Raw genomic sequence first — 21,771 nt, 5'->3', positions numbered from 1 at the left:
TTGTTACTTATCCTCCACCCTGTGTGTGTGTGTGTGTGTGTGTGCGCGCGCGCGCGCGCGCGCGCGTGTGTGTAGAGGAGAAGGTGATATTATGTCTAGTGTACATATTATACCCTCCCTTAATATCTCCGCCATTATATAGCGAATCCTAATGATTACTTATGGAATTATTAGTTTAGTAGCTCGCCTTTACATCATGACGTTAATATTACCATTACTCAATAGCCAGCACTTATTATAACGCATTTTTATTTTCAAATATTTCGAAACGTTTCTGAGGTACACTTTAATATTTAATTACACCTACTTCCTCATTTTTTTTAAACTTGAGCGTATTATCACATGAATATATGTATTTTTAAGTTATTTGCTATTTAACATTTTATTTGACTGTATATATTTTGAGTTGCAAATTTAAACAATACCATGGCATTTTGCTAATGGTGGTCATCTATCGATATTGATTGCTCATAATCTCTTTTTTGAGATTTTCATATCAAAATAATTATTTGATAATCGATTGTATAGCTCTACTGTTAATCTATAGTTTATATTACGTGTACTATTTTTAGTACAGAGATTTTTAGTACTGAGCATCTTATATGCAGAAGTTATGCGAATGTATATACATTCATTTGCATACATTTTAAAATATTTTACTTTTTTGTTAATTTTGTAACCAAATACCGTTTTCTAAACAAAACTGAATATTTTAAGGCTATTTTTAAGAAAGGTCACATTACCACCCATTTTTTTCTTCGAGTCATTATGCAATGTCACCACATTTTTATTAATAGTATCTTAAGTAATAAATATTTTGTAATTTTGAGTTTAGAATTGATTCAATAACATTCTAACGAATGTAATTGGTAAGTTTTGAACTTAAATATTGATTATTAATAAAATTATTGTGTAAAACGTAACTGGGGTGCCATAATACCACCTTCTTCTCTAGTATTTTTAAAGATTTCTAAATATTGCAGTATTGTAAATGTAAATTAATGTAATATAAAGTGTAAATACTGCATGTTTTTCGTATTGGGATAACAATATTATAATTATTAAATCATATATTCGAAAGATACTTCAAGTTTCGAGGACTTGCCATTCCTTGTGTTTGTGGATTCATGCTATGTACAACTATTATTTCGTAAATAAGAAAGTCGCACCCAAAATGGTAGCCTTGGAAAAAGCAGAAGAAATTCTCATTAAAACCGAAACAACACTGGCAGATGCTATAACGAAACTTCAAGAGGTTCAGGAAGGGATCAAAAAATTGCAAGATCAGTTGAGAGAAGAGGAAACAACGAAAGCTGAACTAGAAAGAGAGAAGCAGCTTTGCGAGGAACGAATGGCACGAGCTGTAAGACTAATTCTAGGCCTATCGGACGAACAAAAACGATGGATTATTATGGTAGATCGTATAAAAATGTCGTTAAAGAATGCTGTCGGTGATATCCTTCTATCATCAGGTATACAAAATTTAAAGATTGCTTCACTCGAATTATTTATATTTGTTTGCATATGAAAAGCAAGAATGCCACTTTGTCATAATTTTTAAAGATAATTTTTTGCATTATTATATAAAATGATTTACAAATTTATAATTTGTGCACAACTAGCGAAAACCTTTTAATACATAGTTTCGGTACATAATGCACAATGTTAAACAACCTTTTAATTTTTAATATTTAATCTAACAACAGACTATTTTAATCAAAAATTATATTTTAGTTATACAAAACAGTAAACGAACAAATATTATAAATAATTAAGCAGTCTAATTATAATTTGTACATTAATAAGATAACGCTAAATTGAAAATAAATAATTAATTTCTGTCAAAGAAATGAATAACATCATGTCGTCAAAATATATCATTACTGATAATTACTTCTTTTTGAGGGACATATTATAAAAAATCTGTCGTTATATACAATAATTTCCAAACCAGTACATTGAGCATCGAATTCTAAAATTCTATAATTCACGTGCCTTAATAAAACTGGTGCAATATTTATTATATAACAAAGTCACAGACAATTTTGATAAATTCAATTTTCCTGTCTGAAACGACTTCCTCTTACAGAGAATATTGATTATAATCTGATTCTGCTAGAGATGTTCACGGCCTATTAACACGATGCCTTTGACAATCTTAAAATAAAATTATTTTTTAAAAATTAAAGTATACTTTAGTGGTAAGTTTTATGTAATTATTTATTAGATATATATATGTGTATATATACCTAATAAATATAAATCAAGTTTTATATACATATATTTTTATATCTAATATAAACAATATATGTAATCATTAAAGATAAACAAAAATAGCAACACAGAGACATAGAAGCATTTTCATGAAAATATGTTTAATTAATGAACATACTTATTTTTAATTATAACGCGATTTTAATTTATAATAATAATTTAAATTCTTACACCTGTAACTCTATAAATATTATTTGTAGTGTTATAAAATGTTAAATATATATTTCTCATGGATTCTCTCTAATCTTAGTCCGATTGTAAATAACACAATATCTTCGTATGGTTCATTGGTGACGATTGTTTACTGTTCTATTCATATGAGATTGACAAAGCTTCATATGTAGCAGCTTAATCGAGTGTCCGCAGTAGCTTTGTCTATTCCAGTAGTAGAACAGGTTTGATTTCATACAATTCCTTTGTATCTGCAGAAGCTTCCATCTTGCTTGCAGGTGCAATTGCATACCTAACACCCTTCACGGACACTTATCGCCAAAATCTCTTGGCAACTTGGTATGATGCTCTTGGTGAAGATGTTCCTCACACTCTCGACTGCAATCCGATATTAACACTTGGCAATCAAATGGAAATAAGAAATTGGCATATGAATGGTTTACCAAGAGATACCCTATTCATCGAAAACGCAGTTCTTGTAATGAATTCCAAACGATGGCCTCTCTTCATTGATCCTCAGGCACAAGCGAATAAATGGATACGTAATATGGTAGGTATTGCATAGAGAGAAAAGTAAAAATCCTTTCAACATTGTTTGCAGAATTTATATTCCATAAATTTTCTACAGCTGTAGACAAGAGGCTGGAATAAAGCGTGAAACAAAGATTTGAAAGAGAAATTACACCGTGTAAAAAAATATATAGACATTACATTATATATAATATAAAATCAAAATAATTTATATGGCAGTTATAACAAGAATTCGAATAAACAGAATATTTTTAATTTTATTTATATGTGAAACATAAATTTATTTGATAAAGTGATAATTTTATCAGAATATATTAAATTTATCTTTTACATCTGATAAAGCAATAATGTTATTGAAAATACATAAATATCATTATACGAAAATTTGTGCCATAAATTTATAAGATTTATGGAATATTATTTTACTTATGCATTACTGTTAATATATATATACGCTTTATAGGAAAAAATTTTGAATTAAATTTTAAATTATATTTAATTTCAAGCAATGTTAAGATATTTATCGTATATAGATATATAAATATTTAGGAAGAATGTCCAAAATTTAAGAAAAACACAAGATTTTAAAATAATTCTTAAATTATTTCAATATACATCAAATTTTTATATTGTTTATATCATCATTTTATAAAGATTTCTCTTGTTACGTACGTAAAAGTTTAAATCATAATAAGTGCCATGATATAGAATTTATTATATTATGTATATTATGAAAGGATTGAATATACTAGTGACTTGACTCAATTTTTGAAGACTTAAAGAATTTGTGTTTGTCTTTTTAGAGTAAAAAAATTAAATCTTTAAAGTGTTATAGAAGATTGAATTAGATAATTTTAATTATATTAAATTTTAGTGCAAACCAATTGGACTTTCCATTGCAAAAATGACGGATAAAGATCTATTGCGTACCATCGAAAATTGTGTGCAATTCGGAAAACCGTGCTTGATAGAAAACATCAGTACTGAACTGGAAGCTTTTCTAGATCCTATTCTCGCTCGTGCATTGTTCAGTCACGCCGGACAGCCGAGCATCAAAATTGGCGAGAATATCGTTCCCTACAATTTCGATTTCCGTCTTTACTTAACTACGAGATTATCTAATCCCCATTATACACCAGATACAGCGATAAAAGTGCTGATAGTCAATTTCACGCTAACTGCTGGGTGAGATTTTAATTTCTGAATAAGTCTACGTAAAGAATTCCATACATATGTAAACATTATAAGTTTCATAAATTTTTATTATCACATTTGTATTAGTGTAAAGTAACTATTAAATCGTATCTAACAGTGATAGTGAAAATTTCAATCAAAACTATTTCAGAGATAACAAAGGCTAAATAAACTTTTCTGAACATTTCTTTGCCATTTTTTTTTAAATTTCCATCCAACAAAATTTATTATATTATATCAATGTAATAAGTGGAAAATTGTATCAATATCAAAGATTAATATTGGTAGTCAATCTGTAATTTTAAATATATATAACATATATAATAAGCAGAGGCGTATCTATGGCAGGCATGGCACGTGCCCTTAACACCACTTAAAGGGGAGCATCAAATTGCGCGAAGTAGTTTTTATTGGGTGCTTTCCATTTAATGACACAAGTTGACAAATGTCGTTCTATCTTTGTCACTCTCTGTCAAGAAGAATAGAACGATGCTTGTGTCGACTTGTGTCATCAAATGGAAAGCATCCATTAATTCAGTACAATCTAATGTATTTCCTCAAACATGATAAACATCAATGAATCAAAATATCAATCTGACAACCGAATTTTATATCTAAATTTTTGTGATAAATACCGTTTTTTCCTCGTTAAAATAATAAATTGTCAAATATTTTATTTATATAATTTTTTTTATTCACTAAAAAGTAATTATAATTACACAATCTACATAATCTGAAATATTTTAAATTAAAATGTTTATTTTGAAATGTTAATGTCGCAGAAATTATTAATTATAAACATGAAATTTTCGTGACAATTTAGTTGGTAAAAGCCAAATTTATTTTTTGCAATGTAAAAGATAGGTCAAAGCTTAATAATTATTTAAGTCAATTATTTTGATTTAAATAACTCTTTTTCTGTGCAAATCTTTGTGTGCAAATTTTCTCGTAAAAATACATTTTCTTTTCACCTTTTCATACTTCTTTTTTTTCTTAGTAACGATAAACTTTTGTCTGAAAAAAATAATTTCGAACAGATCATAGGTCAATTTGCAACAGTGAAAACAAGGAAGGTGCAGTTAATGTAAGATAGCCATAATGTAAGTAAATGTAATGTAATGCAAATAAATGAAAAATAAACATACTTGACTTTTTGAGCTGATATTATGTAAAATTATTATCTAAAACATGGATTCCAAATATTTGGACAGAGGCGCAATTTCAGTGTTTGCCATAGGAGCTATTTTCCGTAGATATGCCTCTGATAATAAGATAAATCAGATAAGCTTAATCTTTCTTATTCTTACTTAATAAAATAGAAAATCGTATTAATTTGCACATATTGACTCTGATATTTGATTCTAATCTTATATGTATGTAACCTTATAGCGGTCTTGCCGATCAAATGCTATCTCTGATCACTATAAAAGAGCGTCCCGATCTTGAACATAAAAGGAATGCGCTTATCACGTCGAGTGCTGAAATGAAACAGGATCTGGAGGAGATCGTAGATCAAATTCTTTACAGACTCACGGTATCTGAAGGATCAATAATTAATGACATTGATTTAATTTGTACCTTGGAGGCTTTAAAAATTAAGAGTGAGAAAATCAAGGTAAAATATATATAAAATGTTCAATTGTTATAAACTTAAATTTGAATGATAGAATTGTCTACTTTTTTCTTATATATGATATTAATTTAATTGCAATAAGATCTCAATATTATTTGATAGAATACAAAATAAATTATATATTTTATTTTACGTCTATGCATATTTGTCAAAAGAAAAAAAAAGCTACTTAACAATATAATAGAATTTTTTTCTTTTTATTATACAAAACAACAGAGTATAATCTTTTATAGATGAAGATGGAGACTATTGAGCTTACACAAACAGACATTGATTTTACAAGATCATTATATATGCCAGTAGCAAACCGGGCACAAATATTATTCTTTTGTATCGCCGATCTCCAGCGTATCGATATCATGTATCAATTCTCTCTAGAATGGTTTGTCGTTATATTCAATAACAGCATATCAAATATTGAAAAAAACGGTAAGCAAAATTTTTTGTATTCTAATATCGCGTTGTGTCATTAATTTAAGTTTACCTGATAGATAATATATGAATATAAATTATATACTCTATTTAAAATATAAATTTAATACATTTCTATACATAAATTTTTTTATTAAAATAATAGCAATTTGTTTATTATGAAAAGCTTACGACTAGTAAATATAAATATTTGCAAATACTAGTTTTTGAAATTAAAAATTTAAAATTAATGATTAATCAAACAAAACTAATATCAATCTTAAAATTTAAAAAACTTGTAAAGGTTTAATACATTGTGATTCTTAATTTAATTACTGAAAAATTAATTTTGTTAATTTAGTGATTTAATTTTCCAGATAATATTAACGAACGAATTGCTAACATCAATAAGAACGTCACGTTTGCTTTCTTCACGAATATCTGTCGCAGCTTATTCGAAAAACACAAAATGCATTTCAGTTTTCTCGTCTGCGCACGTATTCTTTTAGATAATGGTACAATCGATCCAATGGAATGGCGACATTTTCTTACAACAACTACACCTATACGGGTAAAACGTGAACTGAATTTATATTAACTGCGCTTCATAGACAACGAGAACTTATTTTATCGACATTTTATTGAATTAATTAACGCATTATTTTTTAAAATATATAAATATAACGTAATTATATTTATGTACATATATATACATAATATACTTTTTTTTTTAACACAAATTTTATAAATAATTATTCATTAATATAATAATATATAACATTAATAAATGAATATATTGGAATTATTTATACAAAAAAAACTTATAATCCTTAAAATTAATATTCTATTTGCAACATATACCTATTTAATAATACTTAAACGTTTAATTAAATATAAGATATTAATTAAATAAAGGATAATTTTATATTTACATATAAAATATTATAAATTTATATTTTAAGTCTATTTAAATTAAAAGGCTTTAAAAGTATAAAATATCTATTTTGATCTCTTCCTTCTATAAATAAAAAAATAATTTGCTGTAAATAGAAAAAAATTAAAAATTGAATTTTTGATCTCTCTTATGCAAGTTACATAATATGTTTTAACATACAATTACTTTCACGTGTTTAGAAATCATGATATATGAAAACAATATATTTCTATCACAATATCGATATATCCAAGATTTCCTTCTTAGGAATTGCCAAATCCCGCATCAGAATGGATTACCGCGCGATGCTGGCAGAAAATTCAAGCTTTAGAGCGACTTCCAAAGTTCGACAAATTTATCACATCTTTCCAACTGTCGTTATCCCAATTTAAAAACATATTCGATATTCAGGAAGCACATTTGTAAGTAGATTAACGTTAAAGCTGTATCCACTAAAATAATTATCATGACATTAAATTAATCAACAAATTGCAGTTGTGTAAATTTCAATAAAAGAGGAGAAGCAGATTAAATTAAGTTAATGTAAAATAATTTATTTTAATAACAAAATATTTTGCTGTATTTATAATCGTATTAATTAATGAGACTTATTTTTAATTGCAAGAATGCTTTTTATTAGAAGTTTTTAGAAAATAATTAGTATTATATTAAATCTTAAATAGTTTTATATTAAATATTAGTAATAAATATTAAATAGTTAAATTTTAAGAGTTCTCTCTCTTTCTCTCTCTCTCTCTCTCTCTCTTTGTGTTGTGTGTCTCTTCCTTTCGATTTTTATAATAATTAAATTAAGATCTCGCGTTAATAATTTTATTCGATTTAGAGCACCGTTTCCTCAACCATGGGACACAAAACTCGACGATTTTGAAAAGTTACTAGTACTCAAGTGCTTAAGGCCCGACAAGATCACCAATGCTATGCAAATTTATTTGACAAAATATCTAGGACAACAATTTGTTGAACCTCAAACTACAGAATTGTTAGCAATTTATGAGGAATCGTCCAACATCACGCCAATTGTCTTTATTTTGTCACCTGGTACTGATCCGACCGCAGAGTTGTATAAGTTCGCTGAAAAGTTAAAAATGGATAGAAAATTGTACTCTATATCTCTTGGTCAAGATCAAGAATTCAGGGCACAAGCTATGCTGAAAGAATCAGCGGAAATGGGCACTTGGCTCTTCGTTCAAGTTAGAAGCTATTTCTTTTTACTTAAGTCTTTTATAGATAGGTAAATTTAACCTATGTCTAAAAGTATAAAGATACAAATTAATTATCTCTATTATTTTCATATCATATGAATAAATAACGTAAGTGTCTGTTATCTTTTGGTGACTAATAGTAATAATTGAATTCCACAAAATCTTCTATAGGAGAGAACTACTTTTCTTTATATTACATCAGTATCTACAAAAATGTTAAAACCATTTTTTAACAATTTATTTAGGAAGAATAAAAGAATATATATTTTACGTAACAATTCCAGAATTAAACACAAGGTTATAATTTTTTATACAAGAGAAAAATGTCCCTTTCTGTTTATGAAGGGACCTATTATTGACCAAAAAAAGCAATTTCATATCAAATAATGTATAAAGCAAAAAAACTCATAAAAATGATTTATTGCGCTGCGTAGAAGTATCCTTAATATCGTAGTAATAAAGAAAAAGGGAGGTGAGATCTTTATATATTTGCCGAGATAGCTGACCTTATTGTTATGTATTACAATACAGGTGAAATAAATATCATAATTTGAGACAACGTTGCTTGAATATTTAAAACAGTCGAAATTTATATATATATTTACGATTATATAATTCTTTGATTCTTTGAGACAATCTTTTTCGCAATATTTGAACGATATTAAGACATATGTCAGAGTATTTGTCATTTTCTGAAATCTTTTAAATATCTCTCAAAAACGCATTTTTCTAAAATGAATAAAACTTTTAAAAAATGCATAAATATTTATAATACCATACTAATAAGAGTACTAATAAGGAGATTAATAATAATAAAATTCTATCGCAATATTATCAAATTATTTAAATTATTTAAATAATATATGTAAACAATTTTTGATTAAAAAAACATAATATATATGATATACATTTACTGCATGAAATGTATAGAATTAATTATACAACTTATAATAAATGTTTTGTTAATATTTCAGAATTGCCATTTGGCACCAAGCTGGATGCCAAAACTTAAATTTCTTATTGAAACGTTATCATCAGAAAAAACTCATCAAAACTTCCGATTGTGGTTGACGTCTGCACCGTCATCTGACTTTCCAATCAGTATTCTTCAAAATAGTAGCAAAATTACAATTGAATCACCACGGGGTTTAAAGGTACTAGATATGAGTAGTATTGAAATAACGTATCACACTATTTCAATATAATCATTTTATCATTTTTACGCTTTAATCTTTAGACTGCCGACATTTTTTCATTAAAATAGTGGTTTTTTTCTCGCGAAATTTTTTTATATTTAAGTAACATACCTATGGCACAGAATATCGAGATTTGTGCAGAGCCATAAAAGTGGCTTTCCCGGCATGCAGGGAACGTTCGATCAAATTAAAAAATTTTTTATTTTCTCAAAAATAGTGTATTTCAAGGTTCTTGGTATCGCTGATTCCAATTCTGAGCATAGATTTAGAAAATCTCGAGCCCTAAACGTAATATTGACAACATAAATGAATATAAACGTATAGACTCATGCAGAGAACTTTCCTTTATTTAGCATTACCCAGAGCTAACGACATAGAGACGTAAAAATTTTATAGCTCCTGTTTGACTTTTCTTTTTTGTTTGGTTCTTAAACTTATTTTTTGTATTTTTTTTTACTTTTTTCTTATTTTATAATTTTTTTATATTTTTTACTTTTTTTGTATATTTTTCAATATTTATATATTTTTATATATTTTTGGCAACATACATATATATATGTTTAATACAATTAGTATTTAAAATGCCACCAAAAATGGTATTTTAACCCATACTCAAGAACCACAAAAGTGGCTTTCCCGGCAGAGAAAGGTCTAAAGGTTTATAAACAGATTTTCATGAATATTTATTTTGTAACATTTAAAAAAAACAAAGTTACAAAATATAAATTTTTGTTATGAAATAAATCACGGTATAAGTGCGTATATGACAAAAATAAATAAAAGTTTATTTATCTATTATAATTCTCTCTCTCTCTCTCTCTCTCTCTCTCTCTCTCTCTCTCTCTCTTCATAAAATTATCTCGTTTTGACCTTGTCTTTTGTCTGTAACGTAGGCCAACATGTTACGTGCATATCTGACACAAGTCACGGAAATACAAGAGTTTCTGCAATCCGATCACCTGAAAGCTCTGTCATTCAAGCGGCTTATATTCTCACTTTGCATGTTTCACTCAATCCTGATCGAGAGACGGAAATTTGGTCCCCTCGGTTTCAATATATCCTACGATTTCACAAACAGTGATTTAGCTATATGCTTGTACCAATTGCATATGTTTCTCATGGAATACAATACTTTGCCGTTTAAGGTAAAGTATCGATCATAAACAAAGCGGATCTCAGTTTCAACAAATATTTTTCTGTCATTCCTCTTTTAATTTTACAAAAATATTGCAAAATTGATAGTACATTTCAAAAATAGAAAGTTATAATATTTTAATATATATATTCTCTTTCTCAAATGTAAAGTTACATATATTAAATATGCAATATTTTATTTTTATATTCTATATTTGAAAAAATTTATTTTGAATTGAGTCGTTTCTTATATAATAATTGCTGAGTTAAATATCTTTACATTGTAATAATATAAAACCCTCAGAGTTTTATTTATTTGTTAAATTTAGTATTTTAAATTTATATATGTTAAATAAAAGCATAGATATATTATTTCTTAAATAATTATTGTAATTTCGATAACAAAGGTTCTTATATATACTGCCGGACATATCAATTATGGTGGGCGAATAACAGATGATTGGGATCGCCGATGTCTCTTGACACTTCTCGAAGACTATTACAATGCTAATGTCATTTCTCAAGATTATCAGTTTGATGAACAAGGATTTTATCATCAGGTATACATATTTAAATAAAACGACAGCTCTTTTCTAAAAATTATCTATGATATAAATTGAAACATTAAATTTTAACTCATAGCAGTTACAAAAATACTATCTAAAAAAGTACATACATATATTAAACACTCTACTTAACCTAAAATATAAAAAAATATATAACAAGATTGAAAATTCATGTTTTAATATTAATAATATTAAAGACAAAAAGAAAAAATAACAATAAACTTTTTTTTTTTTCTAAAAATTTTGCACATAATTTAAAATTCCGATTTTAATAAAATATTCATTTCATAATATAGTGACGACATCACAGATTTCAATGTTATCAAGGTCTCGCTCTGAATAACAATCAAAAGATTTTATTCATCACTCATTGTAAAAAATTGTTAACAAAAAAAATTGACAATATGAAGTTGTATTTAATTTTATAATTTAAATTTTACTTAATTTAAATATTACATTATTCGCATATTTGTACATGTGTAAGCAGAGGATTTTGCTCCTTTCCCTTTCCCCATAAGGGGACTGCACTCGAAAGATATGATCTAACCCAAACTCAATTTTAGTTTCTAATTAGAAATGGTGATAGTCAATTTAAGTGTGGTCAATGATATCAACGTAAGTAATCAGGACTAAAATTGAGTTTGGGTTAAGATATATCTTACTGGTGTAATCTGATGCAACCTCTCGTAGGAGAGAGCGGAATCTTATCCTTTAAAGTTACACTTTACAATTCAAAAAAAGGTTTATCTCACATCCCCTTTTGCTTAAAGGGCGAAACGAAAACTGTAATATTGTTCTTACGTTTCCACATAATTATTTATGTATATTTAAATAAAAGATCTTAAAAGAAAGATTAGGAATTTTTGCATATTATAATTCCCATTTTTAGCGCTCATTTAGTTAAGAAGGTGACAGATATTCTTGGCACAATAAGCTTTAAATCGTAATATGTTAATTATTTTTTTTAATATAAAGTCAAAATTCCATATGAAAATGTATACAAATATTATATCACTTTTTAAAATATCAGAGCTAGAACATGTTTATTTTGATTGTTAATAATTCTTAATAAACAATGATCAACGATTAAAACACCTTTTGATTGTTATTTAGAGCGATCTTGACTGCATATTTCAAAATCATTGAAATTGGTCATCACTGTTATGTAGTTTTACCTTTAGTTTCTTTATGTAAAAAAAATAATCAATTGTATTTATAAAAACTTTAATTTTTTATTAAATAAACGTTAATTAAAAAGAATATACATATGAGATATTTTCAAAATTATTGTGAATATTATTTCACTAATATAAATACAGTTATATAAATATTTCTGTCATGAACAAAGTTCATTATTGTGATTAATAAGTTATTAATTACGCTTTTATTGACCACTCTATATTTATACATTCAAAGTTACCAGCTACAGCGTCATTCAAGGATTATCTAGAGTACATAAAAGATTTCCCTTTAAACGACAATCCATCACTGTTTGGCATGCATTCAAATGCCGATATAAGCTATGCACAAGCAGAAGCACATGCTTGCCTCACAACTTTATTAAACATGCAGCCCAGGGAATTTGGCGTTGTAGCCACAAGTGTCGACGAGGTAACAACTCAAATAACCAAGAATATGTTGGCCACGATGCCCGAATCCTTTGATTTAATCGCAATGCAAGCAAGGTACTAGTGAATATTTCTTTTTGCACAAATGCAAACATATATTTTTGTTTCTAAGAGAATTAATTTTTTTAATATATTCTTATTATCGCTACTTTGTAATTTAAAATAAAGAGCATCTTGCGATTTTATTATAATCTACAGATTTTACAAAAAATAACCTTCTGTATACTTTTTAAAACATAATATAATTACATAATATTATTTTATGACACATTAGTTTAATTTCTTAAAATTGCATTTTATATACAATATCTAAAAATATATTCACTTCTCATATTTTTGAAATAAATATAACTCTTACGACAAAGTTAGATAAAACGTCTGTTGAATCAGTAAATAAAATAAATTGAATTTCAGGTTCCCTATATCGCACGAGGAATCCTTTAATATCGTGTTACTGCAAGAAGCCAAGCGATATAATGATTTACTCGAAATCGTGCAATCAACGTTGCAAGATCTTTTAAAAGCTTTAAGAGGCTTGGTTGCCATGTCAAAACAGCTCGAAATGACAGCTACCAGTCTTTTTAATAATAAAATACCTGTAAATTGGAGCAAAAGTTATCCTTCTCTAAAACCTTTAGGTAGGAATATATCTCAATTACAAGTTTATCAATATGTAATATAATCTTTATTTCAGTCTCAAAATCAGTTTCCAACTAACAAACTGACGTTGTTAGTCGTCATTATAATGATAAACAACGTCAGTTTATTTGCTATTGTTATAACAAATATTTTTTATCGTTTTGATTAGCCGGATGGTTCGTCGATTTAAAGGAAAGAATTACATTTATTAGCAATTGGCGAGACCAAGGTATACCGCCTGCGTTTTGGCTGTCAGGATTTTATTTTCCTCAAGCTTTTTTAACTGGCACGTTACAAAATTTTGCGCGTAAACACATACTACCCATTGACACAATCGATTTTAGTTACAAGGTATGCTTTCAGCTTTTAATTAAATTATTGATAGGTCCATATGATTGATGTACTAATTTCATAAAGATAGATAAAAATATTTAATAGACACTTTCAGTTATTTGAGAGATTTGTTAACACAAGTAACAGTTATAGTCAAATAAAACTTGATACATTGATTTTATATAATTTAAAATAATTACAAATAAATATCTTACGCCTAAATAAATGTTATTGATCAATTAATAGATATAAATATAAAATCAATATTAATCTGTGTTTAAGTATTGTATGATTTTACAAAAATTTTTGAAACTATATCTATTAATCTTGACAAAATGGATAAAAAGATACTCCAAGCAAAGTCATGAGCAATATTATATGTCACAGATTTTAACTTCCAAACCAACGCAGAGACCATCAAATGGCAGTGTCATTTACGGACTCTTTTTAGAAGGCTGCCGGTGGGACGGAAACTATCTCGTCGAGTCTTTATCAAAAAAATTATTCACCGGTTAAGTATTAATAATGTTTCCATTACACTAAATTAATTTCATTTAAATTAATTTCATTAATTTAAATTATGAAAAGCTAAATTATTAAATTACTAACGTAAATGTATAATGTGTATAAATAGCCGTGCTTTGTTGAATAAATCATAAATTATTTAATTGCTTTGAATTCCGTTTACATAATGGTATATAATGGTACTGTTCACTTGCTGTCCAGACATGCCGCCAATTCACTTGTTACCAGAAGTTCATCACGTAATTTCGCCTCACAAAATTTACGTATGCCCTGTATACAGAACTATCGAGCGATCTGGAACTTTAAGCACAACAGGACATTCCACGAACTTTGTTCTAGCAATAGAAATTCCAATTAACAAACCGCAATCACATTGGATAAAAAGAGGAGTGGCATTAATATGTACTTTGGACTATTAACATTTTTCTGTTGCCATATACCATAGCTTTTATGATTTATGATTGAAAATTGTTGAAAAGTATTCGTAATCTTATATACGTGCATTATTAATATAATAATAATAATAATAATGATTATAATAATGATTCTACCAAATAAATTTTTTATTGTAAAACAGCATTTTTTATTAATATTATTATTATTATTTGGTTTAGATGTATATCCTACAAAATATATACGTTACATTCATCACGAAAAAATTATAAATTTATCGTATACCCTCGAAATTTATCATCCCTCTCGAAATCGTTCCACTATCATTTGAAAAATTTTTTTATATCGTTAAAAATAAGCGAGATATTTCAGATGATCGATTTAAGTGGATCACCCTGTATATTGTTAATAATTAATTATTAATAATTACAGCATTGTAAAGATGTACGTTAATTGAATGTATGAATTAATTATTTGCTTTATTAAAGTCTCTTATAAAATTAATTGTGCATACACTGTTAAATTTATAGTGTCAAATATAACCTACCGTGAGTCGCCACTGCTCCTACTAAATATATCGTTATTTTTTATCAAAATGATAGTTAAATTTAACACTATACCGTGTCAATTTAACACTATACAATATCAAATTAACACTATAGTGTCAAATATAACCATTGTTTTAGTATAAAATAACGACATGATTGAGTAGGAGCAGTGGCGACTCACGGTAGGTTAAATTTGATACTATAGATTTAACAGTGTAGAATATACAGAAAATACACATACTTAATTACATAAATAAGAATATACTTCCATTATATATGATATCTTTTATTAAACTCTAGAAACAATTTCAAACGGATAACCATATCGAATGGAAAATTTATTTATGAAGCAAAAACTGTTTGTTGAACTTAAAAATAGTTTAATCAATGTTTGCATTCACTTTGTCATTCTCGTATAATTTGGGATCTTTGCGAGTATATCGATCATATGCTGCAGTCGACCACGTATATATCATAGCTGACATTATAAATCCTAAAACGAAAAATATTGATAACACAATTATGGAGAGGAAGGAAATATTAAATAAAATAGAACTTTAAGAAAAGTTGCGTTATATATAAAATATCAGTCGGAATAACAATAAAAGTTCATAAAAGATACATAAAAATAAAATTTTAGAGATATATGTATAAATCTTCAATAAATAATTCTCGCATATGATGAAATTTAAAATTTTTCTTTTTATAAATCAATAAGAAATTATTTAAATAAAATAACTAGATTTTACGAATATTATTGGCTTTTTTTAATAAAACATAAATTTCACATTTAAAATATACATTATATTACAAGAATTTGTACATAATTTGAGACCATTTATATGTCTCATATCAAACACTTAATACAGGGTTTAAATTTCCAAAAAATTAAGAAATTATTTATTTTTATCATATAATTTCTTCTTATTAAAAAGCCATTCATAAAAATAATATAATAGTTCTAGCTTATTTTTTTTTCAACAGAATTAGCACAATGAATATATTCTTTTATAACTTCTATATCTTCAACTTCTTAAATTATAATAATACACAATTTTCTAAAAATAAAAAGTTTTAAAGATCGTATTGAATTATCAAAGCGACAAAATTTTCATTAGCTTACGCTATCATTACAAATGTTATTAAATTCTATGTGAAATTGGTTCTCGTTTATCTACAGAAATTGAAAACGGTCGTATGTTTCTAAAGCCACTCAATCATTTATACATCGCAAAATTTTTTTATAATATTATACAATAAAATATACATAAAGACAAAAATTGATTGTGCCATGAATGTGGGTTGTAACATTATTTAACAACGTTTTGCGTCATTAAATAAATATACATACATTTAATCGTCTTATTATTTGCAGAGATCAAAAGGTCAATTTTTATTTTAGAGTTAAAAGATAAAAAAATATCATAAAATATCAAAAAATATCATAAAAATGATACTTTTGATATCAGAATAATTATGGATTTATAACATTACGAATTTATAAAAATAAAAATATGACAAATATAGAATTGTTATCTGAAATATCTCAATAACCGATCCTTCTTTTTATAAAATTAGAACATTGTTATGTTTAATATACTATGAAATCTATTCGTATAAAGTGCATATGTGCAAAATAATTTTTATGTATTCTTTTTTATATCTTTTCCATATGCAATGTTTTGTTAAATTAGATCAAATCAGATTAGAATTTTCAGCATAAGTTTTTAACGCATTATTTATATAAGTAAATATGAGCTTTTATACACACGCTTGTGATATTATTATTGTAGTAAATTACGATTATTTATTTTAAATGCGCAAACTCACCCAAGACTTAATTACACATAATTTCGATAAAGAAAAGATTATTTATCTATCTTATATTTTTTTCCACATGCAGGATGCTCGATTTAATCTGTCCATACCAATATTTCGGAAACTATTAAAAATACAATAGATAAAGGATTTAAAAAAGCCCCTTTAATAAAATTACTTTGAGATGATTTCCAGCGCGACAAAACTACATTTTAAGGGAAAAATGGAGTCGAATTTTTTTAAATGGAATTTCCTTACAAAAATACCCGGGAAAAATGAAAAAGATTTTATTATATATGTATGTGTGGATCAAATTAGATCAAATAACATCAAATTGTATCTGATGAGATTTAGTTTTTAGATATAATCAGATCTTCAGAAATCTAGCTTGGCCTCACATGATTGATGTTATATCCATTAAGATCTAAATTATAGATAATCTGCGATATAAATAAAATGTTATATTGAATATAAAGAAAACATATTGTAGATCTACGAGAATATATTGATATATATGAATATTTAACTTTATACAAGGAAACTAAATGTAATAAATATTAGATCTACAGATCTAATAATATCAAAGAAGATATATATATGTATAAGTGTAATCTGATCAAAATTGGCGTACATATCTACAGAGATCTACAGAGATATAATAATATCAAAATAGATCTACAATTTTGGCCAAAGGTATAAGGCGGTAAGGCACAATTGTTGCATTTTACGAAAAGTTAAGTATCTTGACGAAAAAAAATCTCAGAAGTTTTCAACCACGCATTTTAAAGCTTAAAAATATATTATATCTAATGAGATAAATGTTTATATATTAGAATACAAATAGATCAAAGTATATCTACATATTGATCTATTCATATCGATATCGAATATATCATTTTTAGATCTAATGAGATCTACATACATATAGTGAAATTTTCTTCATTTTTTTCTCGAGTAAGACCAATCGATAGAACTCGAAAGGACAATTCTATTGACCTATAATATTAGAAGATCTATCTTCGATATTACGACCGCAACGAATTTTTGAAATCATCTCAGGGCACGTACTATGGAATTGTTCGGAATGGATTCCAATCGTTCTCTAGAAAACATAATAAAAATCTAAGGAATAATTGAACAATTCCGATTGGAATCCATTTCGAACAATTCTATAATACGTGTCGTGAAATGATTTCAAAAATTCGTTGCAGTCCTAATATCAAAGATAAACTCTTAATATTATAGATCAATAGATTCGTTCTTTCAATTAATCTTGTTTTTGTGGAGAAATTCTATAATATTAAAAAAAAATTTTACCCCTTCCTCCTCTCAAAATAGAAATATCGTTTTATCACACTAAAGATCACATCAAAATAATCTCATTGAAAAGGCTTTTTTAATTTTTGATTTATCTTTCATAGTTTCCAAAATATCGGAGTAAACAGATTATCGAACATCCCCTGTAGGAGAGAGATTTTAATATTTTTAATCAAATACATATTGAGATTATTTCGAGAGAAGATAGGAAAATACCAGAATTACAGAAAAGTGCAGTAGGCATAGAATGAATTTCATTTCGATACAATCAGTGATTGCATCAGGATGTAAACAGTTTGTAGTCATATAAAACAAGTTGCTTTATAAAGTTAAAATGTTCCGTATCTCTAACTAAACTGAATCATTAGCATTCATGTCTTATAAAATATTGCCAATTAAATCTAGGAAAGGATTGCAATATCGAAAACTGATACTTTGAAAATAAAAATCTGTACATACTTATAACTATGAAAAAACAATTTTAATATACAAAAAAAGGATACATTTGATAAATTATTAAAAAATAAATGGTAAACATTAAATGATAAAAATGAAATAGTAAATGTTAAATGGTAAATATTAAGAATAATATAAAATTAATTACCAAAAATTGCTTGAATATAGAACTAATGAAAAAGATAATACTTGGCCTGTTTGTGGAGGTTTTACATTGAGATACTTTAACTAGAAAAAATCTTACAATTTATAGTTCATACATATCTAAGAATTTATAAATTTTACAATAAATATAGTTTTAAAAATGTATTATATTGCAATATTTGTTTAATTTTAGTATGTATACGTTCCGTTAATAATAAGTAAAATATTTAAATATGCACCTGGAAGCATCGTTGGAAGCACACGCATTGCTCTACTCAGCAAATTGGGTATTCCGTGCGTTATCGATTTTGCCCAGGCTCGTTGTTCCAATGGCGATAGACTGTAGTATACGATTCTACGAATTCGTATCGGTAAATTGCCAAATTACAAACCCATTTTGCGCGAAAGAACAGATTAAAGAATTGACTCCTAACGTATCGCTATTAGTGCTTTCTCCGTGATATTTTTCGCAGTTTGTAAAAAAAAGAAAGGAAAAAAACTATTGCGAATTAATATTGTAAAGCGCACTCTTATTTGAAAATTAAAACTAGCTGCTCAGCTGTAACAAATGATAAGAGCAATGACTATCGGTAAAACTAATCAAGAGTATGATGATATGGAAGAGAGCTCTTATACCATAGAATGATGAGATTATATACCGAATCCTGGATTTTCAGCAAAAGATCATGTATACTAACTCAAAAGTATACGCGTTCATTTTAAGATGAATTATGTCAACTAATTACTATGTCAATAAATTGAACTTTCTTTCCGCAAGACCGAAAATTGATAATTCATTAATTTTATTTATCAATTTTAAAATTCTGAAATAGAGACGCACCCATAATTTTATTTAAATAATTTTTACACGATTTTATATCATTTCTAACTTCGTAATTAAAAATAATTGACTGCGTTAATTACAATTAACACTAATTTGTATTTTTAAACAGATTATCATTATTCAATCATTCAATTTTTATATCTTTAAATACTCAAAGAGAATTTACAAGTAAATTCTTATTGACTTCATAAACTCTAATGAACAAATAAGTTTAATATACTTAACATATTAGTTCAAAAATTTTACAATAAATAAGATTAACGTATATATTTATATTTCTACATATTTATGTGTTCCTTTTGTCTTATATAATAAGATAGATACTAAAGTACTATTAAATATTTTAAGGAGTGAATTTTTATCTTGAATTTATGTGAGGAATCACCCCTTAAAATCTTTTAGGGTACTTAGGCCCGATTGCACCAACGTTACTTTGACTTTAAGCAAGGCTTAAAACTCTGTCTTTGTCTCTCTTTCGCTTTAAAATGAGACAGAAAAAGTTTTAAGTCTTGCTTAAAATCAAAGTAACGTTGGTGCAACCGGGCCTTAGTCTTTTTTTATTCATACATTATTAACATAATATAAACTAATTGTAAGTTGATAAAATTTAATATGTAGATTCAATTTAATTTTAATATATTTTTCTAAATCTCTAAAAATAATTAAATTTTTTTTGAATAGTAGTACTCTATTTCTATTATGGTATTATTATTATTATTATTATTATAAAGAGAAACATTAGCTATTATCGATTAATTTTATTAGTAATACTATCTAATAATTACGTCAATTGCATAATTTTTGCAATTAAAAAGAAAAATATGCCTAAAGAAAAATATGTCAGCATATAATCTTACTCATTACATATTTACCAAATGAATGTTTGCTAATATAATTATTTATTTCTTTTAAGTTATAAATAACATATAATTATTTTTTTGCATCAAGAACAATATTGACTCTTAGTCATTTTCTTATACCATTAATATAAAGTAAAAAGAACCATTTATAAATAATTTCCCAAACCTAATTTATTACCCGAGTCATTATCTCCTGGAATAAATACACACTTCCTCCGACAATAGGATGATAAAAAGGACAGACACGTGGCAAAATCGGCGCATGCTTACGAGGCACGTAAAATTTTCGCTGCGTGACCTAGAATCTTACAAGCCCATGAGAGTCGGACTTTCCCTGATCATCGACCCTCCTCCAGACTATCGCGGTGACTACGAGGTGCGACACGTCAATAAGTACAATATAGCACAAGGACACCTGTTTGCCTCGATCAGCGTGCACGCCGGAAAACGTACCATTTGTAAACGCGTTACGAGCAACACACATGCACAATGATGCAATTGTGAAGTTTACCTAGTATGGCGTGACGTATGAGATATTCGCTTTATATTTCATCCGTCATTCGACACAGTTACGTCAGTTCCCAGAGTGAGCGAGAAAGAAAATGAAAATGAGAGAGAGAGAGAGAGAGAAAGAAAAAAGCCCAAATTCAGAAATAGACTTAATCAACACAGGCTGTAAATTCTAACGATAATTAAAAATAATTTATTGTTGCGTAATCAGTTACGTATCCTTCCAATAAATAAGTATATATCTTGTTCATGGCGACTTTAACAGTCTTTTTCTTGCAAGCGTATTCTTTTGCGCGAGATGTGTGTACCATAGCGTTTTAACAAAATTACTACCCAACTTCGCGGTAGCGCTCTGTATAAAGCCGTCGTATTCATCGCAGAATGTCCTACTTCTTGACCGCCACGCGCCGTTCAATTTGCACGATTATCTAGCCACGGCTGATACGCTGAAAAGTCAGTACACAGATAGTTTCAATTTATAGTAGAGTG

General features: G+C 27.0%; 2 protein-coding genes across 2 annotated transcripts in view; one reads left to right on the top strand and one right to left on the bottom strand.

Moving 5' to 3' along the window:
• Nucleotides 1–14,827, top strand: part of LOC108723499 (dynein heavy chain 1, axonemal) — a 107,340-nt gene extending 92,513 nt beyond the window's left edge. Inside the window, exons 45-60 of the mRNA XM_018449319.1 lie at nucleotides 1,082–1,472; nucleotides 2,724–2,995; nucleotides 3,851–4,161; nucleotides 5,560–5,785; nucleotides 6,037–6,232; nucleotides 6,592–6,785; nucleotides 7,416–7,570; nucleotides 7,993–8,359; nucleotides 9,346–9,525; nucleotides 10,461–10,712; nucleotides 11,109–11,261; nucleotides 12,684–12,952; nucleotides 13,310–13,533; nucleotides 13,704–13,885; nucleotides 14,255–14,378; nucleotides 14,594–14,827. Of these exons, the coding sequence (XP_018304821.1) occupies nucleotides 1,082–1,472; nucleotides 2,724–2,995; nucleotides 3,851–4,161; nucleotides 5,560–5,785; nucleotides 6,037–6,232; nucleotides 6,592–6,785; nucleotides 7,416–7,570; nucleotides 7,993–8,359; nucleotides 9,346–9,525; nucleotides 10,461–10,712; nucleotides 11,109–11,261; nucleotides 12,684–12,952; nucleotides 13,310–13,533; nucleotides 13,704–13,885; nucleotides 14,255–14,378; nucleotides 14,594–14,811 (3,714 nt within the window). The 3' untranslated portion in view covers nucleotides 14,812–14,827. The remainder of the gene's footprint in view (nucleotides 1–1,081; nucleotides 1,473–2,723; nucleotides 2,996–3,850; nucleotides 4,162–5,559; nucleotides 5,786–6,036; nucleotides 6,233–6,591; nucleotides 6,786–7,415; nucleotides 7,571–7,992; nucleotides 8,360–9,345; nucleotides 9,526–10,460; nucleotides 10,713–11,108; nucleotides 11,262–12,683; nucleotides 12,953–13,309; nucleotides 13,534–13,703; nucleotides 13,886–14,254; nucleotides 14,379–14,593) is intronic.
• An 886-nt stretch (nucleotides 14,828–15,713) lies between these two features.
• LOC108722558 (cytochrome b-c1 complex subunit 8) lies at nucleotides 15,714–19,464 on the bottom strand. The gene is given in 2 exon segments (XM_018447738.1): nucleotides 15,714–15,826; nucleotides 19,308–19,464. Coding segments are annotated over 2 exon segments (270 nt in total).
• Between the last annotated feature and the right edge of the window lie 2,307 nt (nucleotides 19,465–21,771).

This window comes from Mycetomoellerius zeteki, unplaced genomic scaffold, assembly GCF_001594055.1.
Source record: "Mycetomoellerius zeteki isolate Tzet28-1 unplaced genomic scaffold, Tzet1.0 scaffold106, whole genome shotgun sequence".
NCBI lineage: Eukaryota > Metazoa > Arthropoda > Insecta > Hymenoptera > Formicidae > Mycetomoellerius > Mycetomoellerius zeteki.
This window is presented reverse-complemented; position numbering and strand designations above follow the sequence as displayed.